This window comes from Anopheles cruzii, chromosome 2, assembly GCF_943734635.1.
Source record: "Anopheles cruzii chromosome 2, idAnoCruzAS_RS32_06, whole genome shotgun sequence".
Taxonomy (NCBI): Eukaryota; Metazoa; Arthropoda; class Insecta; order Diptera; family Culicidae; genus Anopheles; species Anopheles cruzii.
The window spans coordinates 57,957,719-57,985,693 of NC_069144.1; the positions used below are offsets into that span (position 1 = coordinate 57,957,719).

Consider the following 27,975-nt stretch of genomic DNA (forward strand, 5'->3'; position numbering starts at 1 on the left):
CGGCGCAATGTTCCAAAATAAAATAAAAATCGCCCGCCTTCAGTAAGGCACGTTACATCGTTCCCGGTTCTAAACCCATTGACAGAGTTTAGAGTGCGCCGGAATCGGTCGAGGGTGGGGCCGAAATGATAGCATCACCAATGTGCAAATGCGATAAAATGTATCTTTGGCACAGCATCTGCGCGGATCGAGCGCAGAGCCGGCTGAAACACCCATCCGGAACGGGAAGTTTATCGAGTATATCTTCACCGACCGACCGTCGAGTCGAATCGAATTGGTCCGCCGATCGAGTTTAGCCGACGATCGATACTTGCCAGATGCATCGGAACCGTTCTTCGGTTCGGTGTGCCGCTTCACGGCTACGTTACGACGCTGCCGCTGGTAACGACAGTGGCGAAGATGCATCTTTACACCGCGGACTCAGAAGCAATTCGTGCCGCTTGAATGGGCTTCCGCGGACGGTGCTCCCTTCAGCCGCAGCAGCATCATGGTCTTCTGTGCCGAGAACGATACACTTTCCGATGCTCAACGAAGCGAATTGAGTAAGGGGCTCAGCTGTTTCGTGGTCGAATAGTTTCCCTCCACACATTCCCGAGGAGACTTGCAGTCGTTATCATAATCTTGTTACCCCGTACACCAAGGTGTTCCCTGGGGTCGGCATTCGTTGTGGCGATTTTAATGACAGCCGTCTGCAGAAGCGTTAAAAACAGTGATCATTGGCGCCTTTTTGTCTGTGGCTCTCTCGGCCTCGGCTCGGCTTGGATTTCTATTGCCGCCCATCCAATTATGTTGCAAATAGAGCGTGTCCGGATTTACATTCTCGACCACACATACTCCACAGCGTCAGAGACAGTAAATGCGGGACCATCATCCATCATGGCGTTTCTGTCTTTATTTGGCGGCTTTTCTACTTTTCCTTTCTTCCGTTGTCCGCACTTCAAACTGTCACAGCATAAGGCGTGACGGAATCGGATACCCGTTTTCGGTTTAGCGCCATTGCGGTCTGTCATGTTTTGCATTCATTTCACGCGCTCTCACGAGCCGCGCTTTATCTTCCGGTTGTTGTTATCTGTCGTTATCGTGCGCCAAAACATCTCACTCCGTCGAAACGTCTGTTACAAAATTATCATTTCGGAAACAAGTGATCCCATAAATACGGCCATTTTATGACTGCAAACAGTGTGGCGCGCGCGCGCCACATGTCAAGTGGATTTGTGTAAGGCTTAGGGCCCGCCTCGAGTGCCGGTGCCTTACCATTTGCTTACAACGGAACTCCCCGCCGGAAAGGACATTCTGCTCACGTACAATCATTGACACTTGGCCCGGCAGTGGGCTGGGGGGCGGTGGAACACGGACGACCAGAAGGACGATCTGACTTCTTTATGTTGCCGGCGGCTGTGTGGCGGCACCCATGGGACGGCTGCTGCCCAGCAGCATTGTCCTACTCACGCTGTCCCTCTATTGGACACTGGTGTGCGCTCCATTGACTTTGGTTATTTATTATCGTCCGGACGCCTCTCTAGAGGAATCCGGGCTTCCGAGGACTTCTTTGGAGGTGCTGCCCAAAAACTGCTTGTGCTCCTGCTCGAGTAGCGGTCCAACGGAGAACCGGGTTCTCCCAAGATCCCTGCGCTGTGTTATGGCGTTATGGGGTTTTGGGGCGAACCCACTTTGCATACGACTTGGGGCGAGATTGATCAAACAGCCGGATGGTGGACTTTTACTGGGGTGAGCAAATTGAAGTGCTGGAATTATTTAAAGCTCTCCCAACAACCATGCTTTGTCCTCTACCGGATTGATGGACAGTAATCAAGATGAACGATGGGCTGGGTGTGCGACATTTGCAAACTATTCTTCCATTCAGCCTGTGCTAATTCTCTTGGGCTCTCTGGTTTTACAAAGACCGACTGATACGGCAACGAAAGTCAATCGATTCAATCAATCCGACCCGACGGGGGAGATGCGGAATTGAAGCACCATACGCTACGGAAACATAATTTTGGTTTCTACTGCATTAAAGAGGATCGAAATGCAATAAACAGATCGAGGTGTCGAGCGAACGCGACACGTGCAACAACATAAATTGTGACACGCGGCACCCGTACGCAAATGGAACGCTGCAAATGAAATTTATTTGGGACACATTGTACCCGACCCGACGGGAGGGAACCCCCGGCGATTAAGTGCACCGTTAACGGTCCGTTTTCGGCAAACCCGTGGATCGCGAACCGACATAAATTAATCAACCTTTGTTGTACGCCGCACCTTCGCAGGTGGGGAAGCAAATGAAATAAAATAAAGTTCCCCTTTTGGGGAGGCGTCGAAATTGAAAATCACTGTTCTGTGTCGTCCGCGCTCGCCGCACTCGTCGGCGACATTCAAAATGGCGGTCCCTTGCTTGACAATGCTTAATTTAATTTTCGGCGACGGTGCACACATTGCACCGTGTTGGCCATTTATCATCGTCGTTGTTGCACTGCGCTGCGCCGTGTTGCGCTTCACGGTTGGCCGCGTGGCTTTAATTTATTTTCCACATGTTTCTTTTTGGTCTGAATTGTTGCGGTTGCGGGAATTGTTTCAGTGTATTTGTGCGTTGTTACCAATACATTGTGCACCGGGCCTGTTGTATGGTGCGACACAATGGCGCCCTTTTTTATCGTTTAATTGCGCCGGAAAAGTCGGGCGACAATAATTGCGTGATGGAGACGCCTGGTTGTTGGCGCCCGGATGGAGACGCCTGGTCCCCGTTCACGTTTCCCACGGCGCGTGTGAGATTATCCGACCCAAGCCCAATCTTGCCCGAGATCGTAACACTTTGACCTTGTCCCAGACCGCCGTTATTTCGGCCGCCGTTTACCGAAAATGGTGACCGGTGACTGACGCCCGGCACATGGAGCTTTTAACCAGAGCTTTCGAAAGGCCCCATTCAGGAGGGAAGTAAATTGAATTCTTATCTCCATCGCTCGATCGATTGCGTGTCTCGGGGATCATTACGCGATACCACTTGACTTGCGCGGGGGGCGGTGCGGAGTGCCTCTCTCGCCCCGCGTCTGACAGGGATTGGGATTTGGTGACGTTTCGATTATGTAGCTCGTCGTTAAATCGCTGCGAATTGTAGTTCCAAGAGCCCATACACCCTCTGAATGGCCGGCAACCGTCGATGCTCGGGTGGTCTGCGGTGTGGGCTGTGTTTTTGCCGGGTCCGTCCGGGGAATTGGGACGGGAAATCGTTTTTCAATTTCGCAACAGCGCCACTGACGCCTACACTCGGAGGTCGATTGACTAGCGGGCCGACCGCAACAGGACACTGCAGGCAGGCCGTGGAAGCCCCGTAGGGAAAGGATTTCGTATCGATTCGTTTCGATTTGCTATTCAAAACATATCCCCCGTTCGCAGCCGCGGGGCAGGTTGGCCGAGTTGGCGGCTATCCCCTAGGCACAGCTTAGTCCCCGAGCTCGAGCCCGAGCCCTCGGTGCTGCGACTGTGACTGTGGTGTAGTGGTTTTGTAGCACCACCGCGGATCCGGGAACTGGAGAGCCGTTGGTTCGACTTGTGTGCCCGACAGTCCGGGTGGCCGTTTAATTTTTAAACCAACTGCCCAACTTGGCCAGGCGGCCAGGCGGCCAGGCGGTGTCGACGTTCGATAGAAAAAAAAGAGAGCACCAGGCACAGATTTTAAGTGCTGCGCCGCGTGTTTTCCCTTAATTCATTTAATTCACCACCGCACGAGGGGACCCAAAAAACCCCCCCCCCCCCGAAGGTTGGTTGGTTTTGGGAGTTTACTAAAACATGCTGTGCCTAGCTCTCTGGAAGTGCCGGGTGGGTTCGGTGATGAATTCATTATCAGCGACCAATGGTGATCATTAGTCGGCAAACGGCAAACCGCTCACCGCGCGCCGGTCATGCATTCAATCAAGCGCATCGATTCCCGGGTTGATTACGGCCCCGTCCGAACAACTGTCTGGCCAAATGAACTGCTGGCTAGCTAGCTGGAGGTATCCTATTTCACAGCGAGTGTGCCTTTTTTTGCCTTCATCTGACCTCCGTTTTCGCCCCTGCGCCGCCACCCCTTTTGGGGGTTCCAATTAAAATAGACACACCATAAATTATGTAGCAGAGTATGCTGCTGCGTGGATTAGCATGTGAAGTGCATTAATTACTCACTCGTATGCGGCGCATATTAACCTACGACCTTCGGTGCCTTTCAGCCAGTTTCATAACCCATCCGCACGGTTCCCCGGACTGGCTTACAGCATGTTTTATGGTTCGACACAATTAAAACCCAAAGAGAGCATGAATCATGGTGCAATTAAAACAGGAAAATGTATCGAAACATTACTTGTGCGTGTTAATTGCTGCTCGCGTTCCGTTCGTGGTTTTTTTTTTTTTGTGTCTCCCTGTCAAACACTCCAATTACAGTCCATTGGAACCGTCCGGTTGCTTGCTGTCAGACAAACGTCCTTTAATTTCACACGGCCCCATGTTTGCACTTCTCTTTCTATCGGTTTATTTTGTTCTTTTTGGCTTTTTAGCTACTCTGCGGCTCTAGTGTATGTTTATTCGTTTGTTTAATTTCCTCGCTATTGTTTCCTTTTCCACTGTCACTCTATTTCTCCTCCGTTTCCTCTATCTCTCTTTCTCTTTCTCTCTCTCTCTCTCTCTGTTTTCTTCTCCTCTTGCAGTGCGTGAGGATTTTATTTCGATACTCTCACTTCACGCTCACTTCAACACAAACACACACCACCACCACCACCATCACCATTTACGTTGTTGCAGTCCGCCGGTCACACACTTACACACTCGCTAGCGCACCACTACTACTGCACACCACTCACTCAGCTAACAGCACCAGCCCGGCATCGCCGGCCACGCAACACATGATGTCGCAGCCACGAGTGAGGTCCTGGCCGTTGGCCACCACCGCCCTGGTGCTGGTCGTCGTCCTTGCCGGTGCCAGCTGGGGCGAACAGGCTGGCGGCAAAGCTGGCGACAAGTACACGAATCCGTTCATTCGCGAGGACGACGATTCGTTGCTTTGCGTGAAGGTGAAGGAACTGCCTGGTTTGGCGGGGCGCGGTCGCGCACCATGTTTTTCGGCCCTCGGCCTTTGCTTGCAGCCCGCATGACCACGCATCGCATCGCTGCTCATTTGGGGTCCGGATTTGCGCTTCGTTTCGAAAATGCTGTATTATTTCGTTTAGATTTTGCGCGAAAGTCTTTCAGAAACTGTAGCCTTTTGTTGTGTTGATGCTTTCAAATGCCCGAGTTCCCGGTGACGGATGACGGATCTTTACTCACACTGCTACTCTGCGTTCCTTTCTCCACCACAGGATATGGGCTGCTTAGGTAGTAAAGATCGGCTGTCGAAGGAGGACATGGACTTTCTCAAATCGCACACCCGGTACGATGAGTCCACAATCAAGGAATGGTACAAAGGCTTCAAGGTAAGGGCTTCGATTTCTTCTCTCCATACACTCTCCATCTCCATCTAGCGATCCGAGCTCCGAGCAGTCGCGAACGATCGCGATTCGGCGTCAATTATCAAACCATCTGGCATCAGTCCGTCCGAAAATCGCATTTAACAGAACTCAGCCCGGCCACCCGCCTCCGGTTTAGCTTCCCTTTTTGGGGCCACTGTAAAAAAAGGACCGACGTAATTGAGTTTGCTTTCCGGCAGCGGAAGTACCAACCGACCGTCCGCCAAATGGGTGCCAAATTCAGTTGCTAAAACGGTGGCCCGAGTCCGAGTGTCCTTCTCGGGATGACGTTTCGAGTGGCACTTCCAGCAATCCAACGGCTTCCAATTTCATTATCGGGCGCTCATCAAGCTCGGCGAAGATGCGGCGCTAAATCTTGCGGCGGGTGCGTAACATCATTTCACCATTAATTACTGCCACACGCATCGCGCCTCTCGTGGGAAAGCCTCAAGGGCGCCTTTGGCCGGAAGTGGCCTAAAGCCTGGGGTTGTAATTCTTCCGATATCGCTTAATTGAAACCATAAATCAAATTACGCGACCCTCTTATGCTCACGGATACGGAGTGGATCACGCTCCGTTGGGTCCTTTGTGCTGATGATGGTGCGCCACTTGGCTTGGCAACGCGTTGCAGCGACACCGATCGAGAGGCCCGACTCTCGACAAGCCACCGGATGCATGTAATGCACCTAACGAAGCCGGTTGCCCTACGAAAGTTTCACGGTCGCAGTGTGGCTCCGTATCCGGGCGGGAGAACACCTCGAGTTTCAATTAATAAACTTTCTATACGTTGAACCCGTGGGCCACGTGGGTCTATCGGGTTCACGTGCCGCTAATAATGACAGATAGACGGATTCTTGCTGGCTTCTTAAAAGCTTCCACAGCTGCATTGTTGAGGTCCAAACTCCCGGTGGCTGTTCTCGTCGGGCTCGGGTAAAGTATGGCCCCGACGATCGTATGGCGCGAATGCTTGCGAGGATTTTAGTTTACTTTTGAAGCCCCACGGTTCTCGGATCGTTCGTTCGGTTCGGTGATGGTGCATGATGGAACTTTCTGTCCTCGAACACCCTTATAGTTCGTTCACACATTTCCAAGTTTTGCTGCTGCCGCCGCTGGTCGTAAGAGGATCCAACTTTGCGATTACGATTGCCGGCCTTTCTTGTTCGTCTTCCTTCCGGCAGTTTAGTGGCACTTTTTCAAATCCGCATTATGCGCCCCGCGCAAGGACTCCACCGGCAAGAAGGGAGCCACGGTGGAATGAAAACCGACCGAGAACCGCATGTGTACGGTTCCGTGTCGGTTGTGGTGAAACTTTTTCCATTTGCCGCCGCACTTTTCGCACCGAACTTTCGCGCCCGTGTGATGAGTTTTTCACACACACACACACAAGCGCGTCCCTCATGCATCGGGCTGTCATCGGGACCGAGAATCGCTTCAAGAACCGATGACGGCATTCTTTTGGGAGTTTTTTTTCGTCGATGAGAAGAAAGGAACGCGCCCGATCGACACTCGACTCGCGACGACTCAACGCTGATGAGGATGATTAAATTTTCCGGCCAACCATCCGGCCACGGCGCGATCGATGCATTTCCGCCCGCGCGAGCATTTTTTCCCGGTTTTGTGGAAAGCCGATCCGATAACGGGTCGAGTTCGGTCGGGAAATTCGTTTTGTGTGCAAATCTTGCTGCTGTGTGCTGGATAATGAAAATTTAATTTCTACTCGACGCGAATCGAATTTGGCCTCGGCCCGGAAGCACCTCCGGTGGCCCGGCACCGGCCCCAGGTCCTGTTGATTGCGCTCCGAGCAAACATGATCCCGTTCCCGGTGGCACCGGCCCCAGAAACGTGCCGGCTGGCTTGTTGATTGAGACCGACCCCCCCGTGGACCCGGACCCGGATACTGAGAATCCTTTGACCCACGGTCTCGGTGCTCGGTGGCTGTAACTTTAACGGATCAATTTAACTAATCCCTTAATGCCGTCAGTTTTCGCGGGATCGCCGATAAAAGGTGGACGACGAGCTGAATGGCGGCTTGTTCGGCCCCATGTCAAACTGTGACAGGATTTCAAGGAACACTTTCCAACAAACAGGAAGCCTCACGTTTTTGTGTCAGTCAGTCTTTGGGCCCCCTTTAGTTTGGCCACCACCGGCCCACCTTCGGCCGGATCTTAATTTGCTTGCTGACCCGATCCGATCCACCGGCTTCGTGAGCAGTGAGAGCGAGCGAACATTAGACGCCGTAATTTGATAACCCAATATCAACAAGGCCCCGAGTTCGGCGGTTGTCGGCTCACAACCTACAACCACTTTCGGGCCGCTCCTTCCGCGAAGAGAAATTAAATAAAAAACTAAACCCACGACCACCGGGCTTCAAGAGCTGCCCCTCGAAAGCGCGCGCGGTCTTTAATCCTGTGACACAAACACCCAAACTGAAAGCCCAAGCCCCTCACCGATTACGGTACGCTCGATCGTTCGGCCTTTTAATCCGGGGTGCGGAACTTAAACGCTTCCACCGTGCCGGGGAGGGTTAGATTGGCATCCAGCCAGCCAGCCAGCCAGCTAGGCGTCGACTCGCTCGCTCTGGCCATTAGACCGGGCCGGGGTCGGATGGTTTAATTTTACTAAGCCCATCACCGACCGGCCGGCCCGGTGGACGTGTTGGGCCCGGTGTCGCTAATTAAGACATGTCCGCAACCGGAGACACAACCCTGCAAATGAGAGCACCGCCGTGGCTAATTATGTGGGGTGGCCACGTGTTGCTGACCGAACCGTGTTGCTGACACCCGGCCGCTGGTCTTCGCTGGTGCTCTGAGCGGTCCACGCGTTTTTGGGCGTCTTCCTTGATTACTTTACTTTTCGCAAATATTTCTTGCCCACTGTGGTAGAAAAATTGATCTGAACTTCCGAGAAACTCAAGGCGAAACAAATAGCGCATTTGAGGCAAGAACCTTTCCGTAAAAGATTTCCTCTACTCATGTTGCACTAATATTGCCTTTCGGTCGTTGCATTTCTACCCAGTTTGGCTTTCCAGCTCGGTTGTGTTTGATTTATTGACATGGCAAAGTGCTCAGTGCAAAACAAACACTTACCCACCTTGCCGGGCCACACCTGGGGCCTGGGGCAACCACAATCACGGTACTCCGGCTCGGCAGACATCGAACAACACTCAAAGCAGCTCTCGATGAAACCCACAAACCGCAATATCGGCCTCGGTCATACCGTAAATTATCGCTCCGGTCTCCAGAAGACGGAACCGAAAACAATCGTTACCGCGGCACTATTGTGTCGGGTGTTCGTTAAGATCAATTTGTGGAACTGGCTGGGCCCAAAACCGCATCACGATGCGTTTTACGCTGGAATTGGTTGCGGCTGCCCCCGGGGCTCCGAAGGGCTCGGCAGCGGCTCGGCTGGATGTCCTTCGTTAGCTGCGGCTACATTTCAAGTGCCTCCTGAGAAGAGCAACCCAGAGCCGTTCTCGAGCGGGTTCGTGCTCTCTAGCTGGTGCTCTAGAAGGTTCTGGTGAAGACGACGACGACGACGGACAGGACCTTAATCTCCCGGACGGCCGCACTGGGTCGGTGTGTAAAGTTGAAGTGCTTGCGTAATGAAATTTTGCAGCCCGCATTATTACGAGCTTGGGTCCGCCACGGCCATTGATTGCGTCAATCAGTATGTCGAGGTACAACCGGGTAGGCAGGTCACCGTGTGTGACAACCGCCAGCCCGTTGTTCGGCGGCGGGGCGTTGTCGCACTATTAGCATGATTTAATTTACATCCAACGCCTATCGCCGCCATCCCGCCGGGTGCCCTGGTTCCCAAGCGAGGTGAAGACAATGATGATCATAACCGTCATTGGTGTGCTGCTGCCAAGCCACGTCATGCCACACGGTTCCGGTTCTCTAGGGTGGGCCAGAACTTTGTCCTGCACTCTCTCTCCCTCTCTCTGTCTCTCCGTTGGCAGCTGGTTCCAGCACAAAACCAGCGACCGAGAAGCGGACGACGTCAGCTTCTGTGGGAACAATGGACCACGGGAGATAGGAGCACACATTATGATTTCGAGACACCACCACCGTGAGGAACCTGACGCTGCGGCCCGTCCCGTGGTCGGCGTGGAACAGGAAATGTTCCCCGGTGTTGGTGCCACCGCACGCCCATCAGATCAGGACCGTCCGGAAATGTTTGGCCGGTCAGCCGGAGAGCACGTAGAGGGCTGGCTGGGCGTTTTGCCGGAAAGTTTTGCCACAACCTATGGCGCATCGGAACACCCGGAAGGCACAAGTTTTGAAATGAATTCAGAGCAGAGTTGGGTGAATTAGGTGAACATTTTGAAAGCCCGAAAATGCTGCACGGTCCGGGCACCCGGTGTCCGCGCAGTTTCCAGTGAGATTATGAAGTTGGGCGTATGTTTTGGGGCATATTTTACGTTAACGTAGATTGCCGGACCTCACATGGAACCGTTCGTTCTATGGGAGGTCGTTCCACACTGAACGTTCCTGTTCCGCTTCTCTGGGCTTAAATGCTTGTGAAACCAAATTTATTCTTTTAATTAGTTTTTATCCACAAACGTGTAACGGCTGTAGCAATTGATTGGATGATTGATCGGTTAACGAATGGCCGAACTGAAGCCACTTAAACAAACAATTGGGTGTTGGACGAAGAAACAATTGGGTGTTGTATGAACGGAAACAGCGTTTATTTGCGCGAAACAAGCTACCGAAAGTCGCCTCACAAACCAGCAGACGTCGATGCTCGACTTGGCTTTCGGGAAAACCCAGGCCGGATTTGTTTTTCCATCAACGCTCCGTCGTTTTCTTTGCGTCGTTGATGTTTCATGTTGATCCACGTGTAGTTTGCTCGCTCGAAGACAACTTGCCGCGTGTGGTGCGCTCCACTTCACGCCGGGTGCCGGGTTCTTGGCGCTTGGTGCTCTGTTGGCTTAGTGCTCAGTTCGTAAATATTAACTTTGGCAAGAAATGAAATGGACTTCGAAGTCAAACGCAAATCTCGTCGGGGATTTCTTGCCCAAGTTTATGAATCACTTCGCGGGAATCACCTGAAGGGCCTGGAGGCAACACACAACAACACGGTGACAGATTGGCCCGGGACGGATTTTTCAAATCAATGGCCGTGTTTTGAAATTAAATTCTTTCACAACAGCTGTGTGGTGGTAGTGCTGGACTTGGAATAGGTCGTTCGGGGGCCACTCCACGTGTCATACGTGGGGCCGACCAAAGGGTAACTGGTAGCAAACAAACTCTGATAGCGGAGCGTGCGTGTGTGTGTCGGTGACCCTGACGTGACGTGAAAGTTCAATTGGTGTTTCACCGGGTCGGGTCGCAACATACACGACGACGACCCCCAAAAGTAAGGGTCGGTCGCGGCCAAAGTAAGCGATCCCGCCGCCGTCGGAAAGAAGCGGTTTGATTGGTTTGTTTGTTTGTGCGAGGGAAAAGGGGCAACGGAGGCAGGGCCATCGATGAGCGCGTCAGCGAAACACGATAAATAAAATAAAATTAGAATAAAATCGATACCAACGCTATTACGCTCGTTCGGGGTCTCCTGCCGGTCCCGAGCGCTCCTTCCAGAACCGTGTGGCAAGCAACAGAGCCAGCAACTTTCGTCGCTCGTGCGTTTCTGTACGACGAAGCGACGAGCTTTTCAAGCTGCTGCCCTGTGACATGACGTGCGAATGGTCGGAATCCACTCTGACGAGGGGCTTTTAGTCCCACTCGACCCGGGCCGCACCGTCAGCAGCGTCTAGAGGCGCTTCGTGCCTGGTGGCACCTGTGGCGCCCTCCCGATCGACCCAAGACCGACCCAAGAAGCATAACCATCAGCAAACACATCAAGAAAACCTCGCGTTCGGCGTCTTTGCAAAATGCCGTGCCGTGCCACTAATCAATCCTTCGTCAACCCAAGGGGGCAGCCTAGTTTTCGTGGACGTCCGGGTCGCCCAGACGAAGGATTGACGGAACCACACGCGTACCGCGTCACGAATAGAGTGATGGAGGCCGCGTTGTGCCTTGAAGAGATTGAGAAACCTCAAGCCGAACCCGATAACAGGGTGCTTTGTGGGGTTCCAGCACGCTACGGTCGATCGGGCACGTCACGCGTCCTTTTTTGTACAAAACCCGTGTTTTACTTCTTGAAAAACCTTGAACCGCGTCAAGATACGTGGTGTGTTCGAAAAGTTCTGATAATTTTGTATTACTGCAGGCTACGTATATTCGATTATCGAACTTTTTGAACACACCACGCGTATGTCCAAAAGTTCGTTGACAAAAAGTAGTACATTTGAGGGTCCAAAAAACTGCCCAAAACTCGCGTGGATTGGGCCAAAGTAGCGCCATCTGTCTGCCATCTTTTTGGCACATATTGACTTCTCTTTAAGCCCCTTCAGGACCAAGTCTCCAAGACGAAACAAATGGCACACTGGGGCGCATCCATGACGTAGTTGTTGGGATTGCGGCCACAAAATTGATATTGATGGCGGTGTTTCGCATCGGGTGTGTGTGGCAACTTTTTCTGCCTTTCTGCCCTCACGCCAAACCGTCACAAGCCGCGTAATTCCGTTCCTCAGCCCGTTCAATTTCTCATTTTCCAGCGAAAGGGCATTTTCTTTCCCTCCTCTTTTTTTTGTTGTTGCTGTCCTCATGCATATTGTATCGTATCAGTTTATATTCCATCATATCATCAGAAGGACCCTCTCCCACCCTGTGGCTGGGACCCAACCCGCGACCCTGGGGATTGCGGGAAACCGGTCCGATTGTGTCTGATTCATGATTCCACACCACACACCGTCGTCGAACGCGCCGGCGCCGCGCCATACCTGGTCCTCGACGGTGGCTAATCCCCGCACTGTTTGTTTTATGGCACATGCTCTCGTGTCGCCGTGTATGTGTGCTTTAACGGCCATTTTGTTTTCTTGGCGCGCCACCGAAGCCCCCGAGGCGGCTGGTGGCACGCGCTCGGGATTTATGGTGACAACTTAAAGGGCGCACCAAGCCCGGCCAGGGCCCGGCCCTCCGTGGGCTGTTCCACCATGTGAGCGACGAAATCACAGCGAAAAGGTCAACAGCCAGCCAGCAAAAGGGACCCGATGATAAAGCCCTTTTTACGTGGGTCGTTTTCATCGGTTTTTCGGTGAGACGTCGAACGTGGCGTAAAGTGACGGTGACGACGACGGCGGCGGCCACGCGTCTGTAATGGGTCCTGTGTTTCGCTGTTTGAGTAACTGTTAACATAACTGCCATTATAGTAATACATTGGCAGCGACGTGGCGTCGTCGACGTATTCGGACACGATCCTTACGTTGAGCCATTTCATCTTGCAAAATAATTTAAAATGAAGAAACCTTTTCCACTTCCCAGTGGCGCTCATTCGTTGTGTAAATAACGCTGCGCTTTTTTGCGAACCAACCAGACCGTTTGCTATTGATTATTCCACGTATTGATTCATCTGACTTTATTCTACATTTGGGAACCGTTTTCTCCAATGGCGGTCCATTTCGTTTCCGTTTCCGTTTGCCGTGCTTCAATCGCTTTGCGGAACTTTCCCAACATCTGGTTCTCCGCGTCATCCGCTGCGAACTTAATTCAATTGCTCCCCCGAGGGGAGACCGCCACCGACTCGAGCCGTGTGTGCGTGTGGTTCCGGATTGGACGGGGAAACTTTTACGTCCTGCTCCTTTCCTGCTTTCCTTTCTAACGAGCAGCCCCCGTAATCGACCTCCATTATCGTGTTAAACCTGCTCCGGAAGCAGCCCGAAGCGATGGATGGAACTGGTGCCCAAAACCCATCGACAGATCTTGAGGGGCGTTACCCGGGTATTGCAACGGGGCGAAAAGAAAAGCGCCTCCATTTGTGAAATTTTGCCCAATGGCCAAGGGTTTTCGCTTTCGATATCTTGGCACAAAACCCGTTACCGGTTGATGAATGAGGCTCGATCTTTCCTGAAAAGCACCTAACGAAATTGCTGGAAAGAAACCTTCTTAATTATCGTGAGTTCCCTTGGCCCCGCGACATTTACCGGGTGATCCGCGGTGATTTATTATGACATTAAAAGGACAGATAATTGCTGTCCTTAGTCGGGTGGGTGGGTGCTTTTGTAGCCAACACACAAGAGTTTCACAAGTCGTCGGTCTGGTCTGCTCCCAGCCTTGGGTTCGCTCGGTGGAAAACTATAAACTTTGGCTTTAACGAACGCTCGGCTCGGCTGTGAGCAAAACTTTCTGCGTGCCACGACGACCCCTCCCGTTCCGGTCGGTCGGCCCCCCGAAAGAAGCTGGTTCCGGGGGTTTTCTTCCCGCGAACAGACCGTACTGCGATTGGAATGTTGTCGGTTTTTTTTGTAAAGTCTTGCCACCACACACATATCTTTACAGTTGTTGTTGGGAGTTTGTTGTTTTTAACTACAAAACTTGCTGTAACCACCGGCATCCGCCGGCTCGTCGTCGGCTTTTTCCCACTTTGCAGGGCTTCCGCACTTTGCACGGCTTTCCGTTTTTATGGGCGGCATAAAAATCTGTGCCATATAATTGGGATTGTTTGGGTCCATCCCAAGCAGCTTCCGAAGTTCGTTGTAGATCTTGCGCCAACTTTAGTTTTCTCAGCCAACTCCCCGGAACAGTGTAGCTACTACGGAATTTCTTTCAGCGATTGTCAACAAGTACTTTAATTTTGCTTGCTTTTCATTATTTCTAACCAGACATTCAAGGTTCTCTGTACTGCTTCCCATCACTCATCCTGTGTTCCGTTCTCTCGTTGCAGCAAGATTGTCCAAATGGCAAGCTGACGCCCGCGAAGTTTGTAGATATGTACAAAATGTTCTTCCCGTCTGGAAACGCCGAAGAGTTTTGCGATCACGTCTTTCGAACGTTCGACATGGACAAAAATGGCTACATCGATTTTAAGGTAAGTGACGCACAGCATTCTTTCTCTACACACCTACGGCGTAAGAGAAATTTAATTCGGACACTGTTTGGAAACTCGTTAAGGTGCACGCCAGTAAAATGTTTAACAGCCCATTTGGCCCGGCGAGAGGTCCCACACTCAATGGCACATCTGCATCGAATGTTAGTTTAAAATCAATTCCTAACACCAGTGACCGCGCGCCGCGCGGAAAGTTTAACGATTTTTAACGGCAGGAAAATTTCGGAACGTATCCACCGTCGAACACAGCTGTGCGCGACCGTTAAAAGTTGGCGGCAGGACCAAAATTTCTTTACGAAAGTGCATGCTTTTAAAAATGGGGTCCTTGTCCACGACAAGCTATAAAAACGCGCTTCGGTCCTGTTTAAAGGGAGTGCAATTGGGATTGCTGTGCGATAATCCCATCCCGTGATGGCGCACCAGATAAAATCCAAGTACACCCCGGACGCCGGAAGCTCCGTTACACTATTTCCGGTGCAGAGCACACGGAGCCGGTCCGTGATAATGTTTAATTTTTAACGGCGTGCAGAGCATAAATTTTCCGTTTTTTCACGCACAATGATTTTTAATTGCCACCCGATTGAGCTCCGACCGAATCCCCGACGGGCTCGACCGTGTCCTGATTTGACGCATCCTATTTGTGTGCCGTGGAATGATGGATAGTTTTTATTACTTCTCCAGGAGCGCCGTTAAAATTTACGTTTCTCCTCAGCAAGGACCCACCTTTAATTTCTTTCATCTCATTCAATTTACAACACGTTTCGCTCCAACGTTCCTCGGGGTCAAACCTGTACGTCAAGTGTTGAAATGTTCTGGAAAGATATTCAAATTGCCGTCCACATCCGAGATAGGCAGACCAAAAGCCACTCCAGCAGTGCCTTGTCCTGGACGAGGTGATAAATGGCCACCCATCAAAATGTGTGGCGGCGAAAGGGCGACATCTTCATCCCCGGCAAACGGAACTGTCCTGCGGAGGGGGCCAAAATTCGTTATGCCAAAAAGGCGCGCTCTGTCTGTGGCCGTATCGCGTGGCCGTCGTGACAAGCTTAGACCGCCGTAACCGGATTTCGTGCCGGTAATGATAGCGTGGCCGTTGCCGCAGTTTGTGCGATGCAGCTCAATTTTAAGTTCCAATTTGTCATTTTCTGCCAAAGGTACCAGAGTTGACTGCTGCTACTAGAAGGTCGCGCACATCATTCATAATCGGTTTAGATTTTACTTCTTTTCCTCCACTTTACGGTTGCGACCGAGCCGAGAACGATCCACACGGAAGACCGTTTGGTCGTTCGTCGGCAAACGGAGAGATTTCAGTGTGGTCAGGTGTTCCCCGGGACCCCGGACGGCACGGCAAACAACGATAACGCGAGCAAAAATGGCAATATAAGTTTATGCGAAATTTTTCTCCCATTGAGCCCGCGACGTGGCGAAGAGGTTCCGTTCCGTTTTCTTCTCTCACCGTGCCGTGCCGTGGTTTCGTTTCGGCAACGGAGCCCTTTTATGGGCTTCCGAATCCCCCATTTAGTGCCGCACTGAAAATGGCAAGCATAAAACTGTGTAAGGATCTGTAGTTTGGGTTGGCTTGTTATGGCACTCGAAATAAAAGAAGACGGAAAAATAAATGTATCAGGCCAAATTTGTCTAACGGATACTTTTGAGTGGCCAGCCCGCATCGGTGGTGCATCGAGGAAGGAAAAGCTAACGAAACTCGGGGATGCCAGTGACCACTTTGTGTGATCCGACCGTCGAAAGAGTCGTTACTGGCTAACGATCGGTTTATGTGGCAAGGGTCCACCCATCCACCCATTTAGTGGTTGGTGACGGACTTCGGGAAGGCTGAATTACTTTATCATATTTTGAGCCCTCCTCACTATGTTGATGTTACTAATTTATTTTGAAATTATTTTCAAAATACCTTTATTTATTCAAAAAGGATTTATTATCTTTCCGGGCTTTCCGGCTCAACAACAATATTCAACTCAATTTCCCGAATTCCTGGTCTCTCGAATGGTGCAAACCCAATTTGGGTGGGCCCCTTCCGTTGGACGGTGAAACAATGATTTGCTTCTGTTTGCGCGAAAACGCGAGGGCCACATAAATGAAACATAAACATCGACCGGGTACTCATTACGGCTGGCGGTGGTCAGTAAAACGGAACGCTCCGCGAAACTCAAAAACCTCTCTGGCTGGCGTGGGCCGCGGTTCCGAAAGCGTCGCTTCCGGCGGTCGGTGCATCTCGCGGGGCGAAGGCAAAGTTTTCCCAACCCCCGCGGCGGCCGTCATCAGCAAACGGACCTGCCGGATGAGAAGGCCAAGCGGGGGAAACAATGGCGCCCTCGGCGCGGCCAGAAAGCGAAAGTTTTCGGGAGCCAATTCGTTTGTGCGTGTGTGTTTTATGTTAAACAATGTCACGCGGGGTGCGCACGAGGACTTTAAGGACGATTCCCGAGGCCCCTTCGCGGGTCACTGGTCGGGCCGGGGTGTGTGTGTGGAGTCCGATTAGCGACGAAATCTGGGGCGAATCTCTCCGGGCGAAGTTTAATTAATTTTGCGGTCGACTGCGGCCGCAAAAGGACCTTCGAGCTGGCCGTATGCCGTTCAAATGGCATTTAAAATATGTCCTTTTGTTGTTGCCCGCCCGTCTGTCTGTGAGTGTCAGCTCTCGACGTCGTCTCCACCCGAGGTTGGTAGACGAATTTACACTCAATGCTCCCCGAGAAAAACAAAAAAAAACAGATTGATGACGACTCCATAAACCCCCACTCAATCGTCCCCGGATCGTCCCGGGGGCGTCTCTTTGCTTGGCGCAAACTTCGCGAAGGCTTCGGAAGCGCGATCATCAATCTTAACGCCTGCCAACGCCGGCTTAACCGTCTGCAAACTGAGCTTCCAGCTTCCAACAACCCTCAACAAACTGCAAACAGTGCCGATAACTTCAGCCCCCCGGGCCCCCACAACCCCCCATCTGTGACAGCGCAGAGTGGCGGAAAATTGGCTTTCCTGGGGTTCGGCACACAGTTCATCTTTTGGGACGCCAGGCTTCCCTCTGAGAGCTCCCCCCCCGGGGACCATATGAGCCGTTGCTTATTTGGGGGTTCAAGACGGTTTGTTTCTCCCAGACCCCTGAGATCAAGCGCCTGCGATTCTTGATCTTTATTCAACGGAATCATAAATAATTCATCTTGGGCCGGTGCTTGGGAAAATGTATCAATTAGAGTTGGGTGTTCCGCGAACTCGGCACTCCGCGCGCTCCGATCCGAGAGTCAATCATGGCGTGAAGATGAGTTTGATGATTTTATTCCACGTCTCGGCTCGGTTGTTTTCGCTGGCGACGGACCGTCGCTTTGTTCTATCAGTCTGAGAAGCGGGGCAACAAACGGGCCAACCGTACCTTCCGAGTAACCCCGGTGCGCATAGATAAGTGTTCCCCGAACCGACCCATAAATAAGGGAAAATTTATTTACCCCGAATTAAAAGGCTCGCAGCTTCCACGGCGCTAAGCTTCGCTTCGGTGCCGGAGCATCGGAGCCTGTCGTATCGCGCGCAGATCCGTAGCCCGTCGCTCGAATTATCGCGGTTAACCACTAACCGGTTTCGCCGAAAACCGTGACGCCGAGTTTTCCAAGGCACGGCCCCAGTATACGCCATCGATTACCACCGAATCGTTCGCAAATTAATCACTCCGCGGTCCGCGTTGTTGTGCAGCGTGTTTTTTGGTAAAATTTGTCGTTGGATTCCGCGGGAAAGTTCGATCAAAAAGCCACCATTTTAAAGATAACACGGTACGCGGACGGCCATTAATGTTGCTCAAACGACAACCAACCGCCCGCGGGGGAACCGAGCACATCAAAGTGAATTTTATGGCGGTTCCTCGTGTCGGCCGGGAAGACACGCGGCTTGCCCCGGCTTGTCTTCTGGTGGTTGTTTGTGTCGTGCCGTAAGCCGCCGCCGCCGCCGCGATGCTTGCCATGCGATAGCCGGGTCCCACCGGAGATTTATCATCCACCTCTTCTGGGTGAAAAAGCTTTTAATTTACCGTCGGATCCGCTTATCTTACGTCGACTCTTGGTGGCTCGGCTTTCGAATTGGAGCCCCATATTTTCCCGACCTGGGAAGACGGCTTTCGTCGATCGTCGATTTCGTGCTCTCAACGCTCTCAATCGATCTTATACGATCGCCGGAACACTCTGTCAGTTCGTTGAAAACCTTAAAACCAACCCCGAAAATGGCGCCCGGGATGCGGCCCGTTCCCCGAAGTGCAAGCCGATGTTCGCCTTAATGCCACGGCCTCGGTGTCTCTCGGTCATATTTCATCGGCAAACGAGCATCACCATTTTTTAATGACAAATGGCAGTCAGCAATGGCGGCACCGCCTGTGGCCGGCACCATCGCGCCGACGAAAATGGCTATAAATGTACACCGTACACCTCCTGGGTGCCCATGAATTTCGAATGTGAAATTGGCCAACCGACGCTTTGTTTTGCGGGTGCGGCCCAAAAGTAACGATTATCTTCCGAGCGGAATGGCGGTTCCTGGTTCGTCTTTTTGTGTGTTCGCGGTTGTGTTACGAAATTAATGGACTCCTTCGGACTCCAGACGCGCAGATCGGGTGCCGGTGCCACGCAGATAGCTGGTAGTTGGGTGCATAAATTTAAAGGAATAAAACGAGCGGCGCTTTATCATCGGCCAAATTATAGGTTTATTTACTGGCGCACAGGTTACAGGTTGGGTCGTATTTTTATTGCCTCAACGGCCAATTGCTTCCCGCTGCCGATCCAGGACTGTCTGCCGTGGACCATACCGTCCCAGAAATACTCTTTAGAAATCGATTAAGCCAAAAACCCTACGGGGCGTCCTTCGGTGGCCAATCAACGGTGTGTATCTAAGCTTAAAGAGCCGCCATTCTCGGCACCGGAACTGGAACTTTCAGTGTACGGAAAGTGTCACTAACGTCTGTGACCCGCTACGACCTGTCGACCCGCGAAACTTTGCTGGCCACACGTCGTAACCCTCGACAGTTCGGTGGTCGGTCGGTCGGTCGGTCGGGAGTTGGCTAATAGTTTTCCTAGGAGAACCGAAAACCCCTTCGGGTCTGACCGACTGGCCCACCTGCCCGAAAACAAACAGCAAAGCTTGTGTAACCCTTGGTTGGGGATTCTTTTTCCCATCTCCCAGGCCATCAGCGCTCCCGAACGGTCTTTATGTGTAGCATTATGCGTCAAGGACACCGAAAAAACCCGTTGCCCAAAGTGCCCCATAACGCCGGGAGACATCCGGCGGGAAGCCATCGCTAAATTGAACCGAATGCCTACAGATTAAGAAAGTTTTATTACTTTTTGATAGCCTTCGGCTTGGCCTGTGTCCTTGGCGTGGTGGCTTGGCATCCGCCTAGGCGCGGATGGTGCTTTCGACACTTTCGCCGTCATCATCAACGTCATCAACCCGCTCCAGGGCGCGGGGTTGACATTGTTCCATGTAAAGAGCTTAGAACAAATGGCTCATAAATAAAGATCACGCAACCGATTGTCCGCGTTCCCACCATCGCTGGGATCTCTGGGATTGCGTGGGACAGATGCCACGCCAAGCCACGGGTGTGCTCGAGGGCACAAAGCTCTCACGCGATAACACAACCGTTAACGGATTCGTGAATCCTTTTGATCGGCCGACACACACACACACACAGAACTCACGCTCTGGGTTCGCTGGCACGAGTTAATATAGCGCTCTGTGTGGTGCTGTGTCTTGGCGTCATATTTGCTAAGCACAATCCACGTCCGCCCCGAAATCCGTAGCCACCCAACCGCGTGTCAAACGGCTTTTTGAAGTTGCGGACCGGTCGTCGCCGCAGGCCAAGAGTGGTTCATTTCGTCACCACCAACTTCGGATGGTTTCGCAATTAATTACCAACCTGTCGGCCCGACAACGTTTTAGGACTCTACGGCAATCGCTTCACGATGTTTATGGCGTGTCTGCCCCCGGGGGCCCGTTGACGGCCGCCACATCCTAGCGACCCCTACAACGACAACATTCTCGTAGGTGCTTTGCATGCCTCTCTGGGCCGGTTTTTGTGTGGCCCAACTCCGGATCACTTTCGGCAACTCGTGCAGGATTAGCTGAAGGGCCTGGTAATCCCCCTGGAGGAAGCATTCGGGGGGCTTCGGCATTCCTACTCCAAAACCACTCGCTCGCTTGAGGGCTCCGGCGTGGCATCTGTCGTGGCATCCCTTCATGGCAAGAACAGGACGATTTCGGGAGTCAATGCTCCGATCTACTCTACGAGTTGTGGTGTTATCTAATCTGATGCTGTGCATTGATTGAGCCAAAATGGCCCAAACTTTTCGTACAAAAAATAAATAATACTAAAGAACTCAGATTGCTGGCGATGCTTTAAATAACGCTCCGTGGTTCCACCTTGTTTCGGTCGTCACGAAGCAGCCAGCCTCCAGCCAATCCACCGGAAGTGCCATGTCAGGTTGGCCAAATAATGGCTGAAAAGCTGTAGCACCCAGAAGCCAGAATAATGGCACAAACGAAACCACTTTTCCGCAGGACGACACGGCACGTCCTCGCTCGTTGTCCACACCTCACGCATGGCTGTGCTTCACGCAACTAAGACGTTCTTCCGGCGACGACTTGGCCGAGAGAGGACACACAAAAAAACACCCGAGTCACCTTGCGGAAGCGGAGTGTAATGCCTTTTAATGTCGCGCAGAAGGACACCGCGCGCGGCGGATCGCGGTGTAAAGTTTTCCTTCACTTCCGCTGAGCACGTTTTCGCACGATGGACAAGAAGCCGTGCAGAGGGCTCGAGGTTGCTGCTGGAAATCTTCCCGGTCCTACTAATAAGCAACTTGTTTGCTGGCCCGGGTGTTGCGACGAGGCCGGAATAGCCTCTTGAGCATGTTTGTTGTGTTCCATCCTTTCAAGACGCGGGGACGGGGGCCTTTGTTTTGTGCTCCAAACCCCTCGAACCACATCCCACAAAGCCATCCGTTTGAAGCTGTTGTTCTTTAAAGAAACACAACCTTGCCTGCTGGTGCTGGTGCTAACGCTAACGAGCGAGAGCGCCTTCGACGCAAAAGGATGCCGCCTGTTAGTTTCGCGTGGCTTAATTCTTAAAGCGAACCTTCCAGCCGATTGCATCCGCGCTACTACACACACGTACGGTTCGGACTGCGGCAGGAAGTAACACCCGGATGCAGTTCGGAGAGCAAAGCTCCGATGGAGCTGTTGGAAAATAGTTATTACGATTGCGAAATGTTTTCCCATTTTCCAAATTGCTCCTCGAGATTGCTGGCAGATGCTGGCTGCTTTATTGCTGCCGTACCATTCTTACGGTACGTTTTCGCCATTACGGTCCAACGGGACCACATTCCACAGGAAGAAGTCCAACGGGACCACATTCCACACATCGCTGGGCGGTTCTCTCGACGAGGGTCGGCTTTTTGAACCGTGTGTGCCGAGGAAAAATCACCCGATCTGTGCTCCCGGGAATGGCGAGCACCCGGGGGAGAAAGTGCCTTGCCTTGCCTTCGGTATTGGTGGGAGCGTTTGAAAAGAAATTGAGTAAATAAACCCACGACCCAAACCGAACCGAACCGGTGTGCCTGAGGGCACCAAGCAGAACCCGTTGGAGTCGGAACGTCGTCGTCGTCGTCGTTCTGGTTGTCGTCGTTATTTTTTCATCATCCTCGATGCTCCGGAATTTGATGTATGAATAAAACCCGTTCCTTTGCGAGGCCACACCGAAACGCAGAAACATCCTGCTAACCTGCTGCTGACCCCGTTCTAGGCCCTCACGTATCCCCAGCGCTACTGCAACACGCGCCAGACGCAGCAATAGAGGCTACAGCTAACGAGAGCGCCACAGAATGCAGATCACTGCTGCTGCCCCGGTTGCCGCAGCCACAATGCTTGCGATGCGAGGAAAATAAATGTTAAATATGCTGCCAGCAGCCCCCCCCTTGAGTACGCGTTTCTGACCACCACTTCTCCGGGATCCCGTTCCTTTCTGGGTGCCGGTTGTCGGGACAATTTATCCGGCTCGGTGCGGGGAAAGCAAAGCAGAGACAGAGTACACCTTTATGCCGTTCCGGAAACCCCTTCAAAATATAATCTCATAAAAATGGGCGATCTGCACGAGAAACATCGAAACTACTGGTGTTTGCCGTACGCATGGTTGTCTCCCCGTGGCCCCCGGGGGAGACAGCCATTGGCAAACCGGGAGACGAACATAACAATTTCGAAACAAATCAGCCACCCGATTGGAAAACTGTGTTTGCCGACTGTGGTCGAAACTCGTTGCGGAAATTGGAAAAATCCTCTCCCAAACGCCTCAAGGCGAGAAAGCGAGAAGGAGAGAGAGAAACAGAGAGCGCACGAAGGAGTGGAGTGCCAATTGTGTGTTGACCTTTAGACTCTCTCTGTGTTTGGCAGGAGTTTTCCAGGAACACAAGTCGAGTGGTCGAATCAAAGTCGAATCAAAGTCGAGCCGAGATGGCAGAGCAACCGCACCAGGCCGGGCCTCGACAAGGATTCCCTTTGACCCCCCGCCGGCTGAAGGATCCGTGCCGATCCGTCCCGCTTTGATCTGGCTCTGGCTTGTTTGCATTGGTTCGCTTCCGATTCGGTTGTCTGTCTGTCGGTGATTCGGGGTGTCGAAGAATGCCAAACTTTTCTGCCAAGGATAAACATCGTCTGCAAAGGATTGGCAAACTCAGCCCACATGTTTGGGGTTTGGCTTTCGAAAGAAAGACGACGACCGTCGGTATGATAGACAGGCCCTGATAGTGTGCTCCGTGGGTTTGGCTTCGTCAATTATGGATAGGGTTTGCTTTTGAAACTGACTTAACGTACAATTATGCGCTAACCGGTCGAGTTTTAAATTAATGACAACGGCAAACATCCGTTACGCCGCTGAATTCCGATTCCTTGTGTTCCGCCCTTTTTTCAGCAAACCACCAATTAACCAAAGGTAATAACTAGCGTTTCCTTTCGATTTTCCCGTTGCAGGAATTTCTGCTAGCGATCGACGTCACGTCCAGCGGCACGCCGGAGGAGAAGCTAAAATGGGCGTTTAGGATGTACGACGTCGACGGTAACGGCGTAATAGACATCCAAGAAATGACTAAAATCGTCCAGGTGAGTACCGTGTTAACAACTGCCCCAAAAAGAAAAACGCCCATGTTACTCGCGCAACCTACAACAACCGGTACCCGGAACAGCACCCATTGTTCCCCCACCAGGGAACGAGCGAATGCAATCTGCTGCACACAAACACCCAACGGTCGGTTGGCATTTTGTCGGGCTGGCTGGCGCCAATCGGTGCACCGTCTGGCGGTGACCGTGCACCGTAAAAGATTAGCAGCGGTCCATTAATTTCAATCGCGCCGGCCTGTGTTGCAACGGGTCCCCCGTCCCCCAGGGGGGGTCCTTCGCCGCAGGGACGGTCATTCATGCACCGAATTCGACACACCACACACATGTCGGAGAGACACTGTGGCGCCGCGCACGCTCGCCGGGGAACCGGGTCGATGACGGCCCCAGCGAGCGCTCACCAACGAAAGTAACAACGGCCGGGTGAGACGGCCTACCTTTAGGCGCACATAAATCTTTTGTCCGTGTTGCATACATTACGGCGCCGCTGCCGGAAGCAATAGCCCAAGTTATTATGTTCGAAACGCGGCACAATATTCACACGGCTTCTGGTGCGGCCGTTGCAAGAAAGAAGGAGGTGGTATGCAAAATTTATGCCCGGCAAACGGGTGGCGTCAAAAGGAAAGCCTTCGGGCACTCGACTCGAATGCAGTGCGAGCCCACAATGGCGACCGCCGGGCGCGCCAGTTAACCTGCCGTGCCGTGCCGCACCTGGCCCTGGGAATGACCGCCTATTTTTCACCCAACTCAATATTTTTCACAACCTTTACTCTGAATATTTTAGCAGTTAGCCAGCCGGGTCAGCGGGCGAGTGAGGGCTTTCGGTTTCGTTGTAATTCAGCGCAACAGCGCGCGCACTGAAAGGACGGAAAATCCATTTCCTTCGTTCCGCGCGGCCGTCTTTGTCCGTCGGATTCCGGCAACCGGTGGGCGTCGTTGGTTGATTGGCGGGCAAACACCAATTCCAGCGTCCTTCTTTTCATTCCTTTTGTTGCACGCAAATCAATCGTCAATCGGCTCTCGGCGGCGGCAGCGATCGATTTGTGCGATTCGAAAATGAATAATTTAGCTTCTGCAGAGGAACGGATTTGCATTTTTAAATAATTAGTCCTGTGTGTCCTTTTCTGCGCTCTGCGTCCACACAAATGCCAATGCCCGATCGAATTGTAATCCCGTTTTGTGCGCGGTCCGATCCTTGAGCCGCCTGACGGTGAAGGTCGAAGCAGATTTGAAGCAGATTTTGCGACCGACCGAGTTTAATTTGATTGCCACAGCTTCTCCGGAATCCGGAAGGCAACCTGAACGACTCCCGAGCGAATCCAACCGAGGTCTGTTTATCCCACTTGTGGGACGTTGCCAACAATCTTGCCCCACCACCGGTGGAACCATTGTTCGGGGGGTTTTGTTCCGACTTCTTCCTGTTCACTCACTTCTGGGTTCATTCTGCTGTGCCCACAAATCTCCGTCACCGCAAGTCACCGAAGGAATTACTCTTTGCTCTCGTGAAGGAGCTTTCCAAAAAGTCCAAAACGTTCGCTCCATTGCCCCGGGATGGTGGTTCTGGTGGAAAACTATCGAAGTGAACCATTCCGGGACAATGTTGGCCTTGGACCCATGGGACTGGGGGGGGAACTGGCTTGTAGTTGAAGGTTAGTCGAGTCGAGTTCCATATGGCTTGGGAGTTAGGATCTGTGCAGTAACTGGCGTTGTTACGGTCGATTCGCTGGGGACTCGAGGAGATTGCTATTTTCGAACAGATTCCCCGCACAAAACGCTCCGCAATGTAGACATCGAGCGGAGACATTGGCCCGAATTGGCGATGGTTCTCAGGACATGCAGTAGTAGTAGTATTGCACCGGGCACGGAAGGTAGCGTGTGATGGCTGGCCCCGAAACACACGCTGGGTGTAGCGCACAAAAAACCCGAGACATGTAGGTTCGAGAGCATTTTTAATCAGTCCATTAAGCTGATGGCCCTGCCCTGTTCCGGTCGCGTGTGCGAATTTGTTAAAGTTTTGCAGTTTTTGTGTTTCAAATAGTAAAGTACTGGATGAATATTAGACGTACGTCGATCATTCTAATTTCGAGCGGCCACCCAACCCATCAGTCTGCTGTTGGATACTAATATCTGATATTTTGTCCTGAACCACACTCCACATTACTCATTAGCTAATCATTGTCGCTCAATTTCTAACGTTTATTAATAAGCTCTCGAGCTGCTCGTGCTGCTATTTGCACGCAGGAGACAGATCGGTGAGCTTTTAATTTAATAAAGCCCTCCGTGCTACCCTCGTTATGCACGCCTGGACCGTCAGGAAGACCGTTCAGCAGCAACCGCAGCTAATCCGCCAGCGAGAACGGATTATCTCTGCATGTTGTGTACGTGATTGCGTGCGAGTGTCGTGCGAACTTTTCGCGTCGTGGTGTGACGCAAGGACTACGGTTTAAAGAGCACAGATTGAAACACTCGTGTGCATAGCGTGCCACTTGCGGTCGGCTTATCAACGCCGTCGGCTTCACAGGAACACACCGGTTCATTTTATGTTCGTCGCGCAAGCCAACGCAAGGTGATCTACGAGGTAGCGGCACGCAAGGCCCCTTGCCCTCATTGTGAGCCGAGCTCGGTGCAGTGACGGACCGTGTTTCACTAAACCATAAAGATATTATTTAAATTTAAAATGCAAATTGTGATGGCCAACACACCGGAGGGTCAGATCGCCGGCAACGTTTCAATTTGTGCTCCACATCGCCAAAGGGCCACTGTAATTTCAGAACTTTTGTTAAACACCGCGCCAGCGTTTATTGTGTGTTGTATCCCGACACGATGAGAATTTATTACTTCAAGTCACAGTTCTACAGGGGCGGATAAGCGAAGGATCGTCGGGGCACACACACCGCAGCGGCGTGCGTATGTGTGCGCGATGCGGATGAACCTTAATTAAGATAAACGAGCGATCATAAATCATGATTCCCGATTCCCGTGTTCTCTCGGCAGCACATTTCTCCCTTCCACATCGATGTTGAAGGATGTTCCGATAATGACTCGGAGCAATGTGTGCTTTTATTTCGATTTTACGAACTAACTGCAAAGATGGCGCCCGTAAGTCGAATGTTATTTGTTCTAAGCTAACCCGCAAGCCTAGCGTCGAGTCGACCTTGCCAAATGGCCTTCGGTGCACCGTGCACCGAAGACGTTTAATCTGTTGGCAGGACGTGAAAGCGTCTCGGTCCGGACCGTTACGTTCCGAATCATAAATCGCTCCTTATTTCGACGCAGTACGAAGTAGTTACAAGTTTGTTGCCAAAAAGTTTCCCAATCTCTGTTGGGCGCCAATCACAGGCGTGTGACGTGCGGCAAACTTTTGGCAACCGCCGCCGCATACACACGCGGCCATGCGCAATCGATCAGCGTACTGCGGCCGGAGACGGGATCGTCCGGTGTGGCATAAAACTTTGATTGATGATCCGCACTTTGGGCAGATGATTTTTGCACTTTTCGACGTTGATCCTCTGTTTCGGCAGGACAACGCGCCGTAGGTGGTTCTGCACGAGTAACTTGAACTGGTGATCTTTTTGGGGTACAAAAACTGTAAGCCTTTATCAGACGGTGGTGAGTTTTTCTAACATTCTCCTCTCTCTCTATTTCTTTCATCCCGTTTCAGGCAATATACGATATGCTCGGTGCGTGTTCGTCGAACAAACCGGCCGACTCGGCGGAAGAGCGTGCGAAAAATATTTTCGCCAAAATGGACGAAAATAACGACGGCCAGCTGACGCAGGACGAGTTCCTCAAGGGTTGCCTGCAGGACGAGGAACTTTCCAAGATGCTGGCACCTTAAGCCGGCGCCAGCGGCGGCCGCTACCCCCCAAGCAACCAACCAAACTAACCATTGCCATATTGATTGCACACATACACACATCGTACGATCACACACACTCTCATACACACCCAGCCACAGGCACACGTACATAAATCCTAGCACAAACATGGCGCGTTTGCGAGAACGGCGAGGTGGCGAAGCGAATTTTTTGAACGAATTAAACAAAGCGCGAGGACGGAACATTATTGCTATGAATGCACACAGACACGGAGCGAAGAGTTTAGGGAACGAGCGGAGCATAATTTAAAGATGGAGCACTACATATATATATATATTATATACATGATATATTTAGCGGAAGAAAACAGAGCAACACTAGGGAAGCGTAACAATCGAACATCATCCACATGATAGAAAACCGGCGATAGGCGTCGCTTAGCGTCCAGCAACCTCCCGTTGTCCTGTAGCCGGTCTGACCCCACGGCATTGAGGTCAGACCGTCACCGTCTATTTTGCGTACTTTGCCTTGCCCTCCCTCGGCCCCGTGCCGCCCCTCTTAATGCTGCTGCGATCGCGCGCCCTCTGCGGCGAGCCACC

At 52.1% G+C, this 27,975-nt stretch overlaps 1 protein-coding gene across 1 annotated transcript; it reads left to right on the plus strand.

The window, feature by feature from the left end:
- The first annotated feature begins 5,333 nt into the window (after positions 1–5,333).
- Positions 5,334–27,611, plus strand: LOC128268558 (neuronal calcium sensor 2). Its single transcript, XM_053005681.1, has 4 exons — positions 5,334–5,444; positions 14,244–14,387; positions 23,415–23,543; positions 27,220–27,611. Exons 1-4 carry the CDS (start codon positions 5,334–5,336, stop codon positions 27,394–27,396), a joined length of 561 nt encoding a protein of 186 aa, XP_052861641.1. The 3' UTR covers positions 27,397–27,611.
- The last annotated feature ends 364 nt before the right edge of the window (positions 27,612–27,975 follow it).